Raw genomic sequence first — 18,731 nt, forward strand, 5'->3', positions numbered from 1 at the left:
AAGCATGATCAGTTTTCACAAGAAGAAATACAAATAATATGACCTGAAAAAATGGTCAATCACTAACAATTAGAGAAATGCAGAGTCAAAAAACCCAGAGGCATCAAACATCATCTTTTTGCTCAGAAAGTTGCTGAAAGAAGAGAAAACTGGCTTTGAAGTGACCATGGGTCCACCAATATTCCAATTTACTCCTCATGTAGGTGTGAGTTGCTGCCACCATTTTGAAGGCAATTGGAATTATTTAAGAAAATTTACTAAGTTGTTCTTGTCCATTGGCTCACTATATATATTCCAAGAAGTTTATTGACAGAAAGAAAAGATTCATGTAAATGAAAATATTAATAGCAGCCTTATAAGTGATAACTTAAAACTAAAAACAAAGTATTTGCTTAATGATTGGAGAATAGCTGAACAAAATAAAGTATGTTAATGTCATGGAATATTACTGAGATACAAGGAATGATTTCATATGAAGAACTCTCAGAAAAAAATGAGAATACTTATTTGAAGTGATACAATAAAAAGAGTTCATAGACTGAAGCACATCTTTTCCACTGCAGCGATGCCAATAAAGTTGGTGTGGAGAGACAACAGAACTCTGGTCAAATACCATAACAGCAGTTAACGTTAATGACACCACACCAAATTAAAGGACACATTTCTCTTTTCTCTTGATAAGTGATGATATATATTTAGGAGAGAATTTGCATTTTAAGGTTTGTCAGAGTAGGGAGTGCTCAGACTGACCAAAATCACAGAACTCTGAAGCATTGAAACTAAGGATAAAAATATTTGTACAAAAGGATTTTGTAAACCTTAAACACCAGAGAGTTGGGAGTTCTTGTATCTCTTTAGTGCTTGATTGGTGATCTAGGCATTTAATTCAAACAAACCTATTTGCCTATTATGTGGATTGTGGGAGATAGAAAGACAATTAAGACTCAAGCTCTGTTCTAAGGGAACTTACAATCTACTGCCAGGGATAAGAATTGTACCCAAGCAACTCATCACAAAGAATGGACTGTCTTGAGGGATATGAAGAAAGGTCTCTGGGCTGTGGCAGTCAGCTCCAGCTAGGTGGAGTCAGGAAGAGCACTGGTTATATTAATGGACTTTTAGATAGTTTCGTTTCATTTTGAAATGTATTATCCAGGCAGAACTAGTGAGATCAAAGAGTCACATGCCTTTACAAATCCTGGTCAAGATACACGTTTTTGGAATGGAGGAATGAGGAGCTCAGCTATAACTTACAATCTCCCTTGTCCAGGATAACATTTTGCTTTCCCTCCTTTTAAGTGTCAGCTTTCCTGAATGAATTACTTCCTAACATACAATTGACTCTTGTCTAACAGTTCTATTTGCTGGTCCAAGTTCCTGCTGTGATTATTTCCACCTTCCTATCCTTTGTCATGTTGATCCTGGTCCCCTACTTAGAATGCCCTTCTCCATCCTCTCCTACATATTCCTCAAAATCCAGCTTAAGTCCTATCGCCCACATAAAGCTTTATCTGACCACTTTAGTCCACAGTGGTGTATAACATACAGTATATTGCTGGTAGTTATTTTTATTCCATTGCATTACTTATATTAGTTCTGGCTCCTAAGCTGAGTAGGAAGTTACTTGAGGTTAAGGACCATAAATTCTATGCCTTTTCTCTTTCCACCCCACGCCACACCCTGTGCATAATTCCAGGTCATATATGGGCACAAAAAAATAGGTAGGAGCTCAATAATCAAGACTTATTGATTGGTTGAATTATAACTCAGAATAGAAAACAAAGAACAAAAATGACAATTATTCTTTTTGAAAAAGGCACTGTCATTGCCACAATTTCAGAAGACTCAGCATAGCTATTTATTTCTTTGCCCATTGCCTTTAACCTGAAGTGCCTAGTTACAACTCTTGTTTCAGAACCTCTGAATTGTTTTGCAGACTGGAGAAGCTATTTATTTGCTCTATATGTCCTGCCATTCCTCAAGGTCCTGTATAGTTAACTTAAAAATTAATGAATATGTCATTGTGTCAGTTGAAAAGAAAGATGAGGTAAAAAGTTTCATTAATATCAAGTTTCCTTTGTAATTCTCAAGAATCTTAAGTAGGAAATGTTGTTCTTGGGAAAATGAATAATGTCTGCTGCGTGTTCTTGCATGTTGGCCAGACCTTCAGATCTGAAAATCTTGTTGTCCAATCCACTGGCTGATGCACAAATGCTGTCCATCAGAAGGAAAAACCTTCATAAAAACCAACCAGAATTTCCCGCCCAAACCTTCTTACTGCTGCTGCTCAGAGAAAGCTTTCCTGTGGCATGACACAATATGCCCTTTGTGCACATTAATGGCTTTCACTGGAAAATCATTACACAAAATTGGCAGTTGTGTTCTTTGGGTTTGTTTGTTTTTTACAACCCATGTTCTGGCATTTATGAAATTTCTCTCCATTGATTGGCACAAACACATTCCAAAGCTCAGCAAGTGCTTGGACAAGAGGGAAATGCAGAAACAAACTAAGCTTCTCTGTCCTTTTTTCAAATCTAGAGAGCAATTCTTACCTCCTGAATGATAAAGGCTACTATTGAACAAAATCTAATCCATGGGTGAAGGTATTGTTCCCATCTTACTGCAGTGTGCATTTTCACCCTTAAAAACTGCCATGTTGGATCAGAACCACATGTCAATTAGCCCACAATTCTGTTGCTATCAGCACCCCCACAGCACCTCCACCAGAATTATTTCCCTCGACATTAACCTGAATAGTTAGATAGGTCCTAGACTCTTTCGAGCCATTTATGATTTTCTCCTTTTTCCGTTTGTCTCAATTAGTTTGGAATCCATTTTATATATCTATTTGTGCCACTCCTTGGACTCACTATTTGCCTTGGTTTGTCCTAAGTGTGTCTAGCTCAAGGTTCAAGGATTTGCTGCATTCTGGGAAGATTCAGGGAAACTTCAAAAGGCTGTACATAATAGTAGTAGATTTGCCTGCCTAAAAATGTTTAACACTGCCAGTCAAGACCAGTTAGAAGCAAAACATCAGCTTTTCCTTGGGGGGAGTTTCATGGGAATTGTGGTGATTTCACGGGGAATGGGGAAAGGAGATCATTGTGATAACAACTCATATCTCAATTCACAGTTATACATTCTTAGCTGGAGTCAAGGGAGAGTACTTTGTTGTTTGTTGGGATAAAGTGATCTTGATTCACCTCCATATTTGCCAATAATCTTAAAACAACCCTGGGTGAAATTTAGACTGTGTCCAGCTAACATAAATAAATTTGTCTGTTTAGCCTGATCATACACATATGGAGCTGAAATATGAAAAAAAAAATTAATGCCAGAGACAGGGCTCAGGCCCCTAGTCCTGTGACTCTAAGTCAAGTGCTCTCTCCACTACTGTTACTCCATGTGGATATTTGTGGCTATAACCTGAAGAGTCAATTACAGAGTCAATTTATTGGATGTTTCCAAAAATGTATGTAAATACTTCTGTTTTTCTACTTCCGTCCAGATGGTTGGCATCATAGAGTAACGGTTTAAGACCAATGAAGATTTTATCCTTGGTTAGTGATCTAATACTAAGTCATGGGTTGAAAAAGTCTTATTCCAAACCAGTCAAGCTGATACTTCATAGTTTCAGCTCCAAGAAAGTTATAAGAACTAAAATGGTGTGAGATATTACCTAAAGAAGGGATTGTGGAATTAATTATGGCCATTTCCACCATCTTAATTGGCAATTCTACGATTAGGAGAGGATGCTATTGACTATCCTGCAGGGCCAATTGCATATACCCAGTTCTTAGCACAGTATCTGTCACATAGTAGGTGCTTAATAAATGCTTATTAACTGACCAACATAGATTTTCGTACAGTTGTATGATGATGTAATGAGTGTGATGTAATTGGTACATGATTTCTTGAATAAATGTACTAATGATTCATGTGTAATATATTAATTGAATCCAAAAAAAATCTGTTTGACTCCTACAGTGACATTTAGTTATGACTATGCTGCGAAAGTATGAGATTGTGTTCTATCATAGGTTCTCTTGCTTGATGTGGCTTTTAAGTCAGAGCACCTTGCTTCAGATTCCAGCTCCACAACTTTTACTACCCATAAGACCTTGGGCCAGTCAATTTAGGTCCTCTGCCTTCAGTTTCTTCTGTGGTAAAATGAGTGAATTAGACCAGATGAGCTCTGAAATCCCTTACCTCTTGAGCTCAATGATTCTATGACCTGCCCAGGTTCACACAGACAGCAAGTGCTAGAAGCAAGACTCGAATCCAGCTCATCTGACTTTTAAGGCAAATCCTTTTGAGACAGCTTTCATTTGGTTAGAGTGGGTTCGAGTGTTAATAACACGCAAAGGCAGACATATGGAGGCAAAGTAATGGAAAAATATATAGGAGGAAATCAAATTCAAGGCGAAGAAAATGGATCATAAATCTAAATGACTATTGTTCTAATTATTCCTCTTTAAACAGATTATTTCAGTCACAAAAGAACTAATAGAATAAAAGAAAGTGACTAATGGAATCCCCATATGTACTGAGCAAGTGATGACAAATGGATAAATTCTCCCTTTAAAAATATTTTACCATTCACTATTTTCTTTCGTTTATCAAGTGAAGACTATTAGTCAGTAAAATGTTTAATCAATTAGTGAAAAACCAAATGAGCCTGTCAGTGTAGTCACTGAGCATATAATTTGTTTCTCATAATTATCGCTAACAGTGAAGATTCGAATGGCTGAGTAAAGGAATTCTTGTAAGGTGTTAGGGTACTGCCGGCAAGGCTTATTCTGGAGAAATAAGGTAGCTGGGTAGATTCTAATTTTTTTCTCCTAATAACTTGAGCCTTAAACAAATAGACTCCACACCTAGTCTTCGCTTGGCATTTGGAGAGCTTTTGGGATTTGGTGATGTGTTTCTGACTGGGGTTGACTCACAATCTAGAGGGCTGTTTTATGTGCTTGGTGATGATAATGTGCATTGACAAGGTCAAAAAGATAATCCCCCGAAGTCAGGTTTACAATATTCCTGGCTTATTGGTTGGGCCCCCAAAGCCACTAACAAATCTATACATGGAAAGAAAGACGCAGAAGCTTCCTGTCCTATTGTGCTGCTGCTATTTGATTAATGGCTATCTTGAGTGAAAACTACCCAAAGTGCTATCATTTGGGGGCCTTTGTTTTGAAATCCCTGCTCTATCTTCTCTCCCTCCCCACGCTCCTTCCCAGGTTATTGCTGTTATCCAATTTCCTCTGTCCTAGCATTTAATTTACTAGGTCCAGTATTTGCTCTGATTTTTAGATAGAGCTATCTGTGTTTCTGTAGCTAGCCTGTGACATTTTTAATATGGACCAAATGTATTGCTGATAAAACAAACTTCATATATATGTGTGTATATATATATATATAATTTTAGCACCAACTCTGTGGACCTTGGTTTGGAGCCAAGGCATTGTCATTTGGGAAAACATCAGTATTAATAATAGATGTATGCAAATACAGAGACTACACTAATATTCTTTATGCAAGGAACGCGTAATGGATCTTTTCCCCTTCAGCAACCTTGCATTATTATGGAGTGAAAAAATAATTGGTTCTTCTTGGACTATTTCCAGGTGAACCAAGGCCTGTTTCCATGCCCCCCGAATACGGCTGGGCGAGGGATCCCAGAGAACATGGAATGCACAGGCGAAGTGGCAGAGGTGAGTTAACCAGCTCTCTTCAAACTGTAAAAAGGTTCTGTGTCTCTGGAATAGTAAAACTCACTCACATCTAAAACTGTCAAAAACTGACAATATTACAGATGGGAAAATTCAAGAATAGGAAATGTTTTTCTTTCTTTGGGTCCTAAGCCTGCCTCTATCCCCAGATGCCCTTCTCAGAGGCATCAGCTCTGGCCTTAGTGCATGCTACTATCCATCCCTCCCTCTCTCCACTTCAGCAAACACCCATGGATTTTCTGGGAGCCAACACATAGACATTAGCCAAGAGGAAATGCAGGTTGAAAGGAGGTAAGGAAGGTGCTATATGATGCTTTCCACCCAATCAAAAACACAGGATGGGATCCAAACTAGGTGGGAAATTGGCTGGCATTCCATAGCACCTCAGCCACCCAACCACTTTAGCCCTTCAGGTAGAGAGTCAGGCTACCTGAGAACTGGATGACTCTTACACACTTCCCTGATACTTTGGGTTGGCCATAAATCAGGGATCTGTCAGCAAAGAGTAGAAAGGAAATTTTCAGTCCCACTGTCCTACCCCCAGTTATCTGATAATTAGCTTCAGAGGACTTAGATTTCTTTTGCTTATGAGATTTCCAATATTCAAGACGTTTGCTTTTCCCACGTAAGCTTCTCTGTGTCATAATCTTTTCCTTTAATTATGAAAAATATCAAGTCCTCAATTATAGAATAAATCTGACCAGAGGGCTATGGTTTGCCCCCTGTGTAGCCCATGGGAGTGTCTGGAAAAGTCAATAAGATCCAAGTAAGATGAATTGGATGTATATTTCCCCTGAATCCTACCTTCTTCTTAGAGTTTAGCCTTCCTTGGACTTTTAGCATTTGACTGTGACACATTTTCATACTATAGGCTTAAGACTTCCTTAAAGTAATAAGAATGAAACCTAAACTAAAGGATGTAATTTGTGTATAGCCTTTATAAAGGTGAAAGCCTTGGTCACTAATATTTTAATTAAATTCATTAGAAGAGCAATGACTGAAATCAGTAGAAAATGCCTAGATTTGTGTTTCTCATAGGTCATTCCTTTGGGGGGAAAAGCAATTGAAAGCATTCGTCAACAGTAATCACATTATTCTGTGCCTCCAGCCTCCCTTGTCTCCAAACAATCCACCACACAGATTCTAAAGTTATGTTCCGAGAGCACAGGTCTGATCATGTCCCTCCCTTGCTCAGTAAACTCCCGTGGTTCCCTTAGTACCACGAGGATCAGTTTCAAATCCCTCTGTTTGACATTTAAAGCCTTTCGCATCCTGCCTCCAACCTACTTCTCAAAGAATATTAGTTGTTACTTCTTTTCACAAACTGCTCTCCAGAAATACAGGACTTGATGTTCCTCACCCATGACATTGAATTTCCCATTGCCCAACTCTTTGCCCCAGTTGACCCCATCCCTAGAAGGTACTTTCTCCTCATCTCTGCTTCGACTTGAAGCTCGAATTTTCTCCAGAGCTCAGCTCAAACACTATCTTCTACATGAAGCCTTCCTAATCTCTTTAACACCTAGTGCTATCCCCAACACCCCATCACCTTGTATTTCTTCTGCATATGCACTGTCATACATGGCTATATGTATACACATGTATCTAGAACTAGACAGTTTCCTGGCTTAGAAGGAAAACTCCTTGAGACCAGACAGTTTCATTTCTGTCTTTGTGTTCCTAGCATCTAGCACAGTTCCTTATACATAGCCATGGCAGTACACACTTGTTGCTTTACAAAGAAAAGCAAAAGAGTCCCTGCTCTTAAGGGCCTCATTCTAATGGGGAGGCAGCATTCGAACAACTTTATGTATGGAGAAGCTATCAGTAGGACAAATTAAAGATAATCTCAGAGGGGAGGTATGCAGATGAAAGAATGGCCATGGATAAGATCAGGACAGGCAGCAGCAATTCTGGACCAGCATCTAGAAAGCCTGAAATTTTTCAACAGGACAGTTAGCAAAATGATAACCGTATTTTGGTGGCAATGAAAGCTGAGGATATTGGCAACACAAACTTCTTCCATCCAGAGGCACACTTCTTCATGAAAGGAAGGCCTGAATCAGTAGGATCACTGTTCTCTTTCATCTTTTCCCTGAAAAAAAAATTGTTGATTGGAATTTGTAAATCAAAGTTTTATGTTTAGTCTTATGAAGAGGGGCATTTGAAAAACTTGAATATAGTTCTGCCACGTGCTCCAGTCCAAACTGTAAGCAACTTGGATACCCATTCCTCCCAAAGATTTTGCTTTGGACTTTGCTCATCAATGTATTTTTGTAGTGCCACTCACTTTTTGGTCCAAGAAAGATACCAGCTTCCTAATGTAAAGATGCCCTTCCTAGGACAAGAATTGTTTTTAGGGAGTGTGGCCCCAGTAGAACAATAGTTCCAAAATGGCAGTTTGATCTCATCAGCGCCATTTGGCACCCATAACACCCTCACTGCATATGCTACCTCTCAGTCTCCTTCCTCTCTGACTGTTAACAGCTATGTCTCACTGCCATCTTGAACATAGGAGAACCTGCCAAGTAGCCAGATTAAATCCTTTGCCTTGCTGATATCATGTGACTAAAACAGAATAAATAATAGTATCCCTATTTGAGCAGAGCATATGTATGGACCTTAGGAAATGATGGCAGTCAAAAAGTCAGTATCAGCCTCTGTCATTATTTGATTCAGGGTGGGAATGACTAGTGTTACTCCTGAGGGTCCCTTAGAAAGCATAACAAAACACCACACCTAGGTTTCATCTCTTCTACAATATGAACTCCTTACTGCATACTTCAACTGTATTATAGCAGCTCCAAGTACCTATGATTTAGAACTGGATAGGACTTAATCCAGCTCCCTGCATTTTTCAAATTGGGAAACTGAGGGTCTAAACAATGCAGTGGCTTGCCCATAGTGACAAACCCATGTCTATGGACTCCACACCATTGTTCCCTCTCCTCCCGCGCACATAAATTACATCCTTAGAAATAAGCCCAGTAGTAGAAGCAGGGAAGTTGAGGGCCAAGCTTTGGCTTAGCCTTCCCTACCTGCTGAGGTTCTCTTCTCCTTAGCTGGACTACAGCGTTTGGCAAGAATACATCAGGTAGTTTTCTTATTGGTGGTTCAGAGATTGGTCATTAAGTATTCAATGCATATTAATTCACACTGTTAATTGGCCTAGAAATAATGTACTAAGTGGTGAATTTAATGGAAATTTAAATAGTCACGTTTTTATGTACCCCCCCCCCGAAAATCTATTTCTATTAGCTTTTAATTGGAGACTGTTGACACCAGCCATCTTGGAATCATTCCCAAGTGTGATTTTATGGCTCAAGCAGAAGCCAGGAAGTTGTTGTGTTAGGAACTTGCTGTTAAACCAAGTTATACTAATTTTCATTTCATTATCTGACTTTTTTCTGAATAGAGAGATTGTTAAATATTTCCTTTTACTGTAAGGTCTAAATACTTGTATTTTTCCAGAAGCATGAACAACTGAGCATAAAGTAGCTACATAAAGTGATTGCATTTTAAAAATTTGATACTGGTAAAGTACAAGAATTTCTAAATTCCATACCCTTAAGTCAAGGCATTTCTCCACTTGTACATGGATATTTTTTTAATCTGTAGACATTAAGCTCCAAGATACAGTAAATTGCTGGTATTTCCAGAGGCAAAGAGATAAGGTAATGTGCTTCTGTAGCAATCATGCTGTACAAAACAACAGCTTTTTGCATTGGCCACATTATGCCAATGAATTCTGATTTAATAAGAGTTCTCTTCTGGAGAGTAAGAATTCTGGTTCAAAGGACTGTAAAAAGCTGAGATAATGGTTGTGTTTCATTTCTCATAAATCTTCGTAAATATATTCAATATGACAAGCACTTGAGCAGAAAACTGTGGGTTGTGGTCTCCATTTGAAATGTCATATAGCAACACTCACAAGAAGCTGTTGAAGGAAATGAGGCTTTTTGCTCGCAGAGAAGTATAGTGAAGTGTAAGCATTAAAGTGAGACTTTTCATCCCTCTGCCTAATCGTATATTCACATTCTTTTTTTTCTCATAGCCCCAGAAGCTGAGAGTTCAATGATGCAATACGTGGCTGATGAAAGGATGTTGGCTTACCGAGGAGAACTTTCAAAGCACAAGGAAAAGAAGGACTCAAACCGAAAGTCCAAGAAAAAGAACAAACACGTAAGTAGCTCTAACTAACCTATCCATCCATCTATGTTGTCTGATCCTCCATTGGCCTCCAGACATCCTTATGTCTTGAATTTTACTGTGCCTGAGGACTCTGCTATGGCAACACCTCAGGTGAATCCATGAGCAAATGCATGAGCCTACTTTGCCATTTCCTGTCCCTACTGGGTCACAGAACAAGTTCGAAAAATAAACTTGCTTTTCCCATTTGGAAATGCAGTCCAGAAAAGAGAAAGGGACCATCTTGTATTCTTTCTCTGGAGCCCATTCTTTATCCCCACCTGGCATGATGTTTTACCTTGAAATTTTCCACTTCGAGAAGCTAGAGGGCAAAAGAATGGGCATGAAGACATTATAACCTACACCTCTGAACTCTGTCGAGGACTGAGTGCCTCATATTGGCACAAACTTCCTGGTATCATATAGAGTAACTGGACATTTCTTAGCCCTATAATCCATTCCAACATGCACTTGTAATAAATATGTGACAAATCTTAGAATGCCTATGCTATACATATCCGAACAGTGTCTCTTTTCCTCCTTGTACAGTAGGCCAAAATGAGCCCTCAAAATACTATAGGTCAATTAATTGATGAGCAATCCTCTCTCTAAACCCAATTTTGGTTAAGGAGACTATTCGAAATGACCTCGCTGTTTTGTTTGGAGTTATAACCGTCCGAGATAGTAAATAGAATTGAAGTTAGTAGGAAGGTAAGGTATGACATTTAGAAAAGTACAATCTGAAATCTTGACTTCCCATGGCTTACAACTTAGAGTTAATCAGTTATTTCACTCCAATAGTATCAAAATGCTCCAACAAGTGTGTTTCTTCTAGCACTCTGAATTGCATGCACAAGCTGAGATTGTTCAACATTTGATGAACTATTTTTGATGGTACAAAGTAATATTCTTTCTGATGAAACTTTAGCAAAGTGTTACCTCTGAGACATAATTAAGTTGATATGCATTGAATTTAGCCTTGTTACACTTCATTAACCATGGTAAACAAAAGACATTTAATTTGGACTGTACCGCCGTCTCTCTGCATAAATATGCAACTTGAAATAATTACTTTGTTTTCCACTGGAACGTGTAATTGAATGTAACTGTACATTTAGAATGAGGCACAAATTCTCATAACCAAAGTGAAACTCTGAAATTGGTGCCTCTTTATCGCTTTTAGTTTAATAGAATGAATTTGTGATTTTCCCAAGGGACTATGCCCTCCCAGAAAAAGTCGTAATTACATATTATGGCTTTATGATTCCCTCTTTTGTAAACTGGGAATAATATTGGTCACTTCAAGTTAATAAAAATAATATAAGCTCTTACCTTAGGCTCTAATGAAAGTATCAATATTAAAATATTTCTTTCAAGGGTTTTTTTTTATTTTACAAATTACCTTTTTGGAATTGTGAAAGCATTTTTAGAAATGTACTATTTCACAGCTTTGATATTTGTAACTTAGTAATATTATGACTATAGTAAATTGCAATTTATTAGCTAAAAAGAATGTAGCTCTTATGTCACATCTGTGAATTATAGTCCAGAACAATAACATATAAGATTTCTTTTTCTCAAGAGAGTATATAAAGCATTTATCACAAAATACATTATTTAGTTTTAAATAAAACAACTGCCCCAAGTAGATTGTTCTTCCCTTGGTAAGAAGTAATATCCATAATCAGATTTTCCAGTAAAGATTTCCCAGAAAATATATTCCTGCAAAATGTATTCTCAGTGGAGTAGCCAACCAGTTAACTACTTTGCCCCAATATGCAACAACATTCCACCAGTTTAGCCATATCTCCATCATAGAAATGTATATAAACATTCATCAGTGATATCCTTTTCATACAGATCTTTCCATCATTGTATAGGATGCCAGCTAAACTAAGAAATAGCTTCATTGATAAATGATTTCCTAGAAGGATTACTCACCTTACAGTGATCATTGTTAGCTGGCTTAGGACATCCCTGTTGTCTATCCTCTGAACCAGATCTCAAAGGGAATGTCTTGAAGATCCAATCCTCCCCTCTTTCAAACTTTTCCATTTTTACTGATGGTACCACTCTCTTTCCATTCTCACAGGTTCGTAACCTTGGCATTATCCTTGACTCCAGTTGCCAAATCTTGTTTATTTCTTCCTTTACATCTCTCACTTCTCTCTACTCTCACAGCAACCACCTTAATTCAAACCTGAGCAACCTCTCACCTAGATTATTGCCACAGCTTTTTCGTTTCCTTGCCTCGAATATCAACCCCACTCCAGTTCATCCTACCTTCTACTTCCTAGAAGGATTTCTTTAAGTCCAAATCTGACCATGTCAGTTCCTTACTCAGTCAGCCCCAGCAGCTTCCTTTAGCTTCTAGGATAAAATAAGAACTCCTCTGTTTCGCTTTTACAGTCCTGCACTACCTAGTCCAATGTAGCTTTCCAACCTCATTGGACATTATTTCCTTTCTTTCACCTTGTGATCCAGCCAAACTGGCTTTCTCTCTATTTCTTATACACAATTGTTCATCTCTGGGCCTTTCCACTGGCCACCCACCAGGCTTGGAATGGGCTTGCCCCTCACTGCTACCTCATAGGGTACATCTTGCCCTTTAAGATGAAGCTTAAGCACATAAAACCATTCCCAATTCCCCCAAATACTAGTGGCCTTCCCTTCCAAGTTGCTTTCTATTTACTTGCTCTATATTTGTATTTTCTCACTTTATATTTACTCATATGTATATTTTACAATATGGGCTTATTGTCTCCTCTAGTAATATGTAAACTCCTCATGAGTAGAGATCGCTTCACCTTTTGTACTTATATCCCCAGCACCAAGCACAATGCCTGACATATAGTAGGTACAAAGTCAGTACTTATTGCCTGGTTGGTTTATGCCCAGCCTCCAAAACAAAAACAAAAGCCTAAAAGAACGGAGCTGTCAACTTCAAAGAAACCACAGACCTACCAACCAAGAGTGGGCCAGGCAGCAAGCTAAAAAGCATCCTTCTAGAGTTAATCAAGGAAGGGTCCCAAGCAATTTTCTTAAGTATATGCAAAGCCACTACTTTCTCTGAGGTAATACTTAGGTCATGTGCCTCTGTTTAAAACAGGAGAAGGTATACTTGAAGGTCTCGTGGACCTGAAAAATAAAAGTCTTGAATTCTTATCAGGAATCCCATGGATAATCATTGCCTCCTTTTTCAACTGCTTCAGTAAGCCAGAAACTCAGCGTCATTCCATAAGGAAGCCCAAAGTGTGTTCCAATTTACCCACATAGGAAGACATGCCATGAAGCCCATAGAATAGAGACAGTCTCTGCTCCTGAAGCTAGAGGTCCCTTAGATTTAAATGAAATTTGTCTAGGGGTCCTGGGTGCTTAGTTGATTGGTTGATGAGTTGTTGTTGTTTGTCCTTTTTTTGAAGAGGATCAATGATATCAGCGAGAGAGAAAGAGATTTTAGTAGCACATGGGCAGATCCACATTTTGATCACCCAAGCAGATGGCCATTTCTGACTTAAAGCAGACTTTTTTATGAGAATGATCCAGTAATAATCCAGAAGGAAAAGATAACATCTTTGTGTAAAGTAGTCCTGTAACATCATGGGTTTAAAAAGACAGTGTTATACAATGACTCCAAGCAGTTGGTATGTATGCCATGTGTATGAAAATCTGGGGGGAATTCATTGTAGTCAGACATTTTCTGTTTTATCAAATACAAGGTGAGCATCTCTGGCTTCACAAGTAAATTCACCAAAAGTGCCTTAAAAAATACCTTGAAGGGAAGAAAATATTAGATACCTGTGAGTCTGAGAATGGCTAAATAGAGGGATGCCCAAAGGAAGGTTGGTGGCCCTGGGCCAAATAATCTTGCATTTTCATTTTAAATCAGTTCACAGTTTCAACACTGTACACTTCAGTGCGTCACTCCTTTAGTGTATATCCATACAAGGAAATATGCGATCAGACAAAATATTTCTGTTTAATATTCCAGTGAAGCGAAGCCTTGTTACACTGAACTTTGGGGCTGCTAAATATAGTACCCACTTCCTCTAGATAATCTGTAATCAAAACAATTTCCTAACTAATAGCTTCTTAATTAAACACATTTACATGCAGTTCATCAGCTTTTCCTCTCCTCAGGTCATTGCTCCTCAGGACCACTCTTTGTTCCTCTTATCATAAAAGACATTTCCAGGGTCTCATTTTCTGGGAATTTTGAAATCTTCATTCCCCACCAGCTGTTCAAGAAATATTTATTAAGTGTCTCACATGTAAAGAGATAGAAAGTTTAGATCATCCCTGCCCTCATACATGTCATAGTCTAGCAAAGGAAGGAGCAAAAACCAATCTTTTTAAGTGCCTACTATGTTCTAGGCCTTTGCCAGGTGCTAGAAATGAAAAAGGGAAAGAGTCCTTACCCTCAAAAAGCTTTTATTTTATTGGGAAACATAAGCATATACAGACTAGGGAAATACCAAATATATACAAAGTGATTGGTAAGAGGCTAGGGTCGAAGGGGAGGGGTGGGAGGGGAGAGACCCAGAAATGTTTCCTGTAGAAATAGCTCTGGCTGAGATTTGAAGAAAAGTAGGGATTCCAGAGGTAGAAGTAAGGAGGAAGTGCATTCCAGGTATGGGGGACAGCCAGCAAACAGAGAGCTGTAACACAGTATTCCAAAAATATATTCATATATTAGAGTTATGTGAAGTCCAAAGAGGAGAATTGTTCTGAATTCAGTGTTCAAGAGATGCTCATTGTTGGGTCACACAGATATAGAGCCGGACCTTAAGTGTTCTTTCTACTACACCACACTGTCACCCTCTCCATGGAATACTTACATGGCTTTTGAGCTGAATTTAAGGGAGGAGTTAAGAGCTGGGTTGGTGTGAGAAAAGTGATATAGACTGAAAAGTCCAGGTGGCAAAAAGGGGTACAGTTTTCAGGAGCAGGGAATGTAGGAGGCCAAAGGTAGGGCCGCCAAAGATCAGGAAGGTACTTCCTTCCATGCCAGACAAAGGAATCGAAACTTTACTTGGGAAGTGACAGGATCATGAGTCTAGAGCAGCGGCCTTTCAAGCATTTTGGACAGCATACCCTTATTGGTAAAAACAAGAAAAACTTGGAAGCAAGTCTGCATTGTATATGTATTTAATTATTTATAAACTATACATGCACTATGATGTTAATTATATATTATTAAATCTACACAAAAATTATTTATTGTTAAAGGATGATAAAAAAGTGAAATAATATTCCATCCTTGAGTTAACCATTGTGTTAGGGGCTGGGAAGGAGGGAAGTGAGATGGGCAGATGAGAGCTTTAGCAAAATTACGTGCCATCTCCCTCATTAGGATATAAGTTTCCTGTGAGCAGGGACTGCTCTTTTGTTTGTTTAATTTTTCTCCTGTGGATCCCCAGGCTTAGCACTGTGCCTAGAACCTAGAAATGGCTCTCAAATGCCCTGGGGCAGTATGGAGCCAGCTGTCAGAATGACTTCTGCAACTCTTATAAGGTCTGATATGAAGAGAAGGTATGGGGAGCAGAAATATCCCAATGGCACCACTGCAGTGAGTTTCATTTAGATTAGGTTTTAACTGCACTCAGGAGCAGACACCTGATGACTCCACAAAAAAGGAAGGGGAGAACTTTCACAGCAGAGAGGAGAAGGATACTGGTAAAATGGTGAAGATATGGCTGTGGATGGTTGGGATGTAGCCCACCTTCCCATACTCCAGTTGGTTGATTGGGGTTATAGATGCTGCCCTCTGTCAGGGATGATGTCATTCCCTGCCCGCTTTAGAGACCACTGACAAAAAGAGAAACCCCTTTGTTTTCTGGATGAGGAATCTGGTCCCAAAAGATTCAGTGACTTTCCTAAGCTCTCACAGGGAGTAAGTATCAGAAGTGGGATTGGAAGCAGGTCCTGTGCTCTATCCACTGTATTATCCTACCTCATATCAGGTAGGGACCATTGAAACTTTTTGAGCAGAGGATTAGCATGCTCTGATTAATGAATATCCAAGATTATTCTTAAGGGCAACGGGGTTAAGGTTAGACGAAGGTCGGAGTAGAGGTCTGAAAATTGGTTTAGCATCTTTGGCTCCGGTAATTCAATAAAGTTATTTGCAGAATGAAATTTCTTTGCCAGGACTATCTATGCCCCAAAGTTTCCTATACAGTGTCTCTTTTAGATTCCTATTTGATTCCTTTTAATCACAATAACTATAGTATTTTCATAATCTCCAACCTATTGCTAGCCTTTTTGTCACAAAAAAATAAGACTGCAAAATTGTCTTCACTAGGATGGAGTGAACTTTGCCCAGCTGGAATCTCTTTGTGAGATGAGTTCATCAGAGATCTCCATGAATAGAATGTGACTGAATGAATACCTGGCTGGCAGTTCCAAAAGGTCTCTCCTGCTTGCAGAGGGCCTGCTGTTCTCCAGGAGAAAAGGAAAGTTTCATTGTTCCTGCCAATATATCAGGACTAGGGTTGAGACCACTACTGTCCCCGCCACCCCACCCCTGCTGCTTTCTAGGCCAAGCACTCCAGTCCTTGACAGGCATAAGCCCTGGCTATGGAATAGGAGTTCTTTTCAGTCAAAGGCCAAGTCATCATTGGAGGAAAGCAGGATAGTTCACTAGTGGCACATTTTGGAGCTCTTGATGTGGATCAGAACTCGTGCCAACAAACTCTCTCCTGTTGAATTTTTCAGAACATCCTCCCTAGTGCCTTGGAACCCTGAGGCCTGACTTCCCCATCCCCCTTTAAAAATAAACACCACTTCCAGGGAGATAAGGGGAAAGAGCTGACATTTCCAAAATGTCGGATGTTGTACACCAAAGGACAAGAGCAGAGAGGGGGTGGAATCTACGGTTTACTTAAGTCAATGAAGTGATAGATTGGAGAAGAGCAGAAGTTTAAGAAAATAAGTCATGTTTAGTCAGTTTTGTCAATGAGAGTTTCAAAAGATGTTTTCACTAGAAAGCTATATTCTCGCTAAGTTGTTTCCCCCCGATTCCTCTTATTCTTTTGGCACTTCACAGTTGGATATTCAGAAAATTGCCGTTTGCCTTATAGCCGTAGTGAGAAATGTGTTGTAGGTAGCCAAAGCTAGAAAAGGGGTAACAAGAAAAGCATCTCACTGGAAACAGTTGCACAGTGAACCTAGGAGTCATTGTTCATTGCTCAGAGATAGATTAAAAGTTGAAGAAGCTATGAAGACCAATCATCACAGTTTGCAGCTAGCATTTTAAGATGATTTAAGCATGGTACTTTTTATCCCATGTGGCTTAAAAACCAGGAAAGTGACTAAGTTGTTTCACAATTCTGCCACATCCTAACACCTAAAAGAAGTAGTCTTTCTTCTTCTCTCCCTCTTCCTGTCACTCATCTGGGAACTCAAAACAATCAATCAAGAAGCATTTATTAAATGCCTACTATATGCTAGGTACTGAGCTAGTGTCTGGGGCAACAAGTACAATGAATAAGGCAATTCCTATTTGGAAGGAGCTTCCATGATAATGGGGAAAACAACAAAGTACTCATGTAAGAAAATAGAAGTGGGGGAGGACAAGCAGCAGGAGGAAGGGGTCAGGAAAGGCCTGGAGCTTGGAGGAGCAGGGATTCTATGAGGCAAAAGGAATGAGAAAGTGCATTCCATGACTCATTAATGTAAAAAAAGGCTTCGAGGGTCTTAAGGAAAAGGAAAACCACAGGTTTTGAGGTGAAATTAGATTGAATAAAGCTTTCAAAAGTATCCCTAATGCCCATTCAGAATTTCCACAATAATTTCCATCTACCTCCTCCTCTTCTCATTAAACTCTTTCCCTCAAGCACCAGCTTTCTACATAAAACACTTTCTTATTAAATTATTTTTCTATTTCCTCTAATTGCTACTATTACCAGTCTTGTTTTCTATTCCTTTTCATTGCAAATGTACAGTATTTTAGGTACATTATGAGTTGAACAGGTTTCTGTGGGCTAACCTAGAAAGCTAACCACCATTTCTAACATTATTTCTATGGGAAAACAGTTTCCAAGTTCCAAAAAATTAATGAGTATATTCAGTGCTCTAGTGTCCCTCTCCAAGACATCTCTCCCTCATGGTTTTGCCTTTTAAATGCCCTCCTTCCCAGGTCAAGTCACACAGCCATGGCTAATCAGAGGCTCTCCTAAACTGTGTTGTTAGCAGATTGGAACCAGTTCCAAAATGTCTAGACATGCTCCAGAATACACAAGGGAAATGCACCAGAGGCATCCAGTGCATGCTTCTAAGGACTGGGCTCATTAGTCAGTCCCCTGAATCATGTGAAAATGAACTCGTCAGATACAAATCATTTGTTAAGTTGAGAAATAACTATATGTTTCCAGACTTGTTGCTGTCTCACGTCTGTGGCACTTCCAGAAAGGAGACCTAGACAGTTAGAAAAGAAAGAGGAAGCAAATGGTCCCGGAGACATTAGGTTGTCTGACCATCAATGCTAATGCACTAGAAAGATAACCAAGGTCACATGACTTGTTCACTCTGAGCTTTGTTCATTAGATCAGTTAAACTTTGGTCTAGTCACTGTCATCATCCTCAATAGGTAGTTGCAAACATGCTCTAAATTTGGATCATAAAGTAGTATCTGATTAGTTCAGTGGGTAATCAGACAGCACCCACGGACAGCTCACCTAGGTCCAGAGTGGTTGGGTAAGAGTCAGAACTAGAGGGAGAATCCAATTGGGTTGGAGTCATTGGTTGACCATCAGGTGATGACTTATGGAGTCATAAAAACTCATGAAGACTCTTTCCTGAGTAGAGGGATTG

General features: G+C 39.1%; 1 protein-coding gene across 1 annotated transcript in view; it reads left to right on the top strand.

Annotated features, from left to right (window-relative positions):
• The window catches only part of LOC123253653 (connector enhancer of kinase suppressor of ras 2-like), a 530,144-nt gene that overhangs the window by 386,901 nt on the left and 124,512 nt on the right, over nt 1-18,731 (top strand). The window contains 2 exon segments of the mRNA XM_044682811.1: nt 5,625-5,711; nt 9,784-10,031. Of these exon segments, the coding sequence (XP_044538746.1) occupies nt 5,625-5,711; nt 9,784-10,031 (335 nt within the window).

Source organism: Gracilinanus agilis, chromosome X, assembly GCF_016433145.1.
Source record: "Gracilinanus agilis isolate LMUSP501 chromosome X, AgileGrace, whole genome shotgun sequence".
Classification (NCBI taxonomy): Eukaryota; Metazoa; Chordata; class Mammalia; order Didelphimorphia; family Didelphidae; genus Gracilinanus; species Gracilinanus agilis.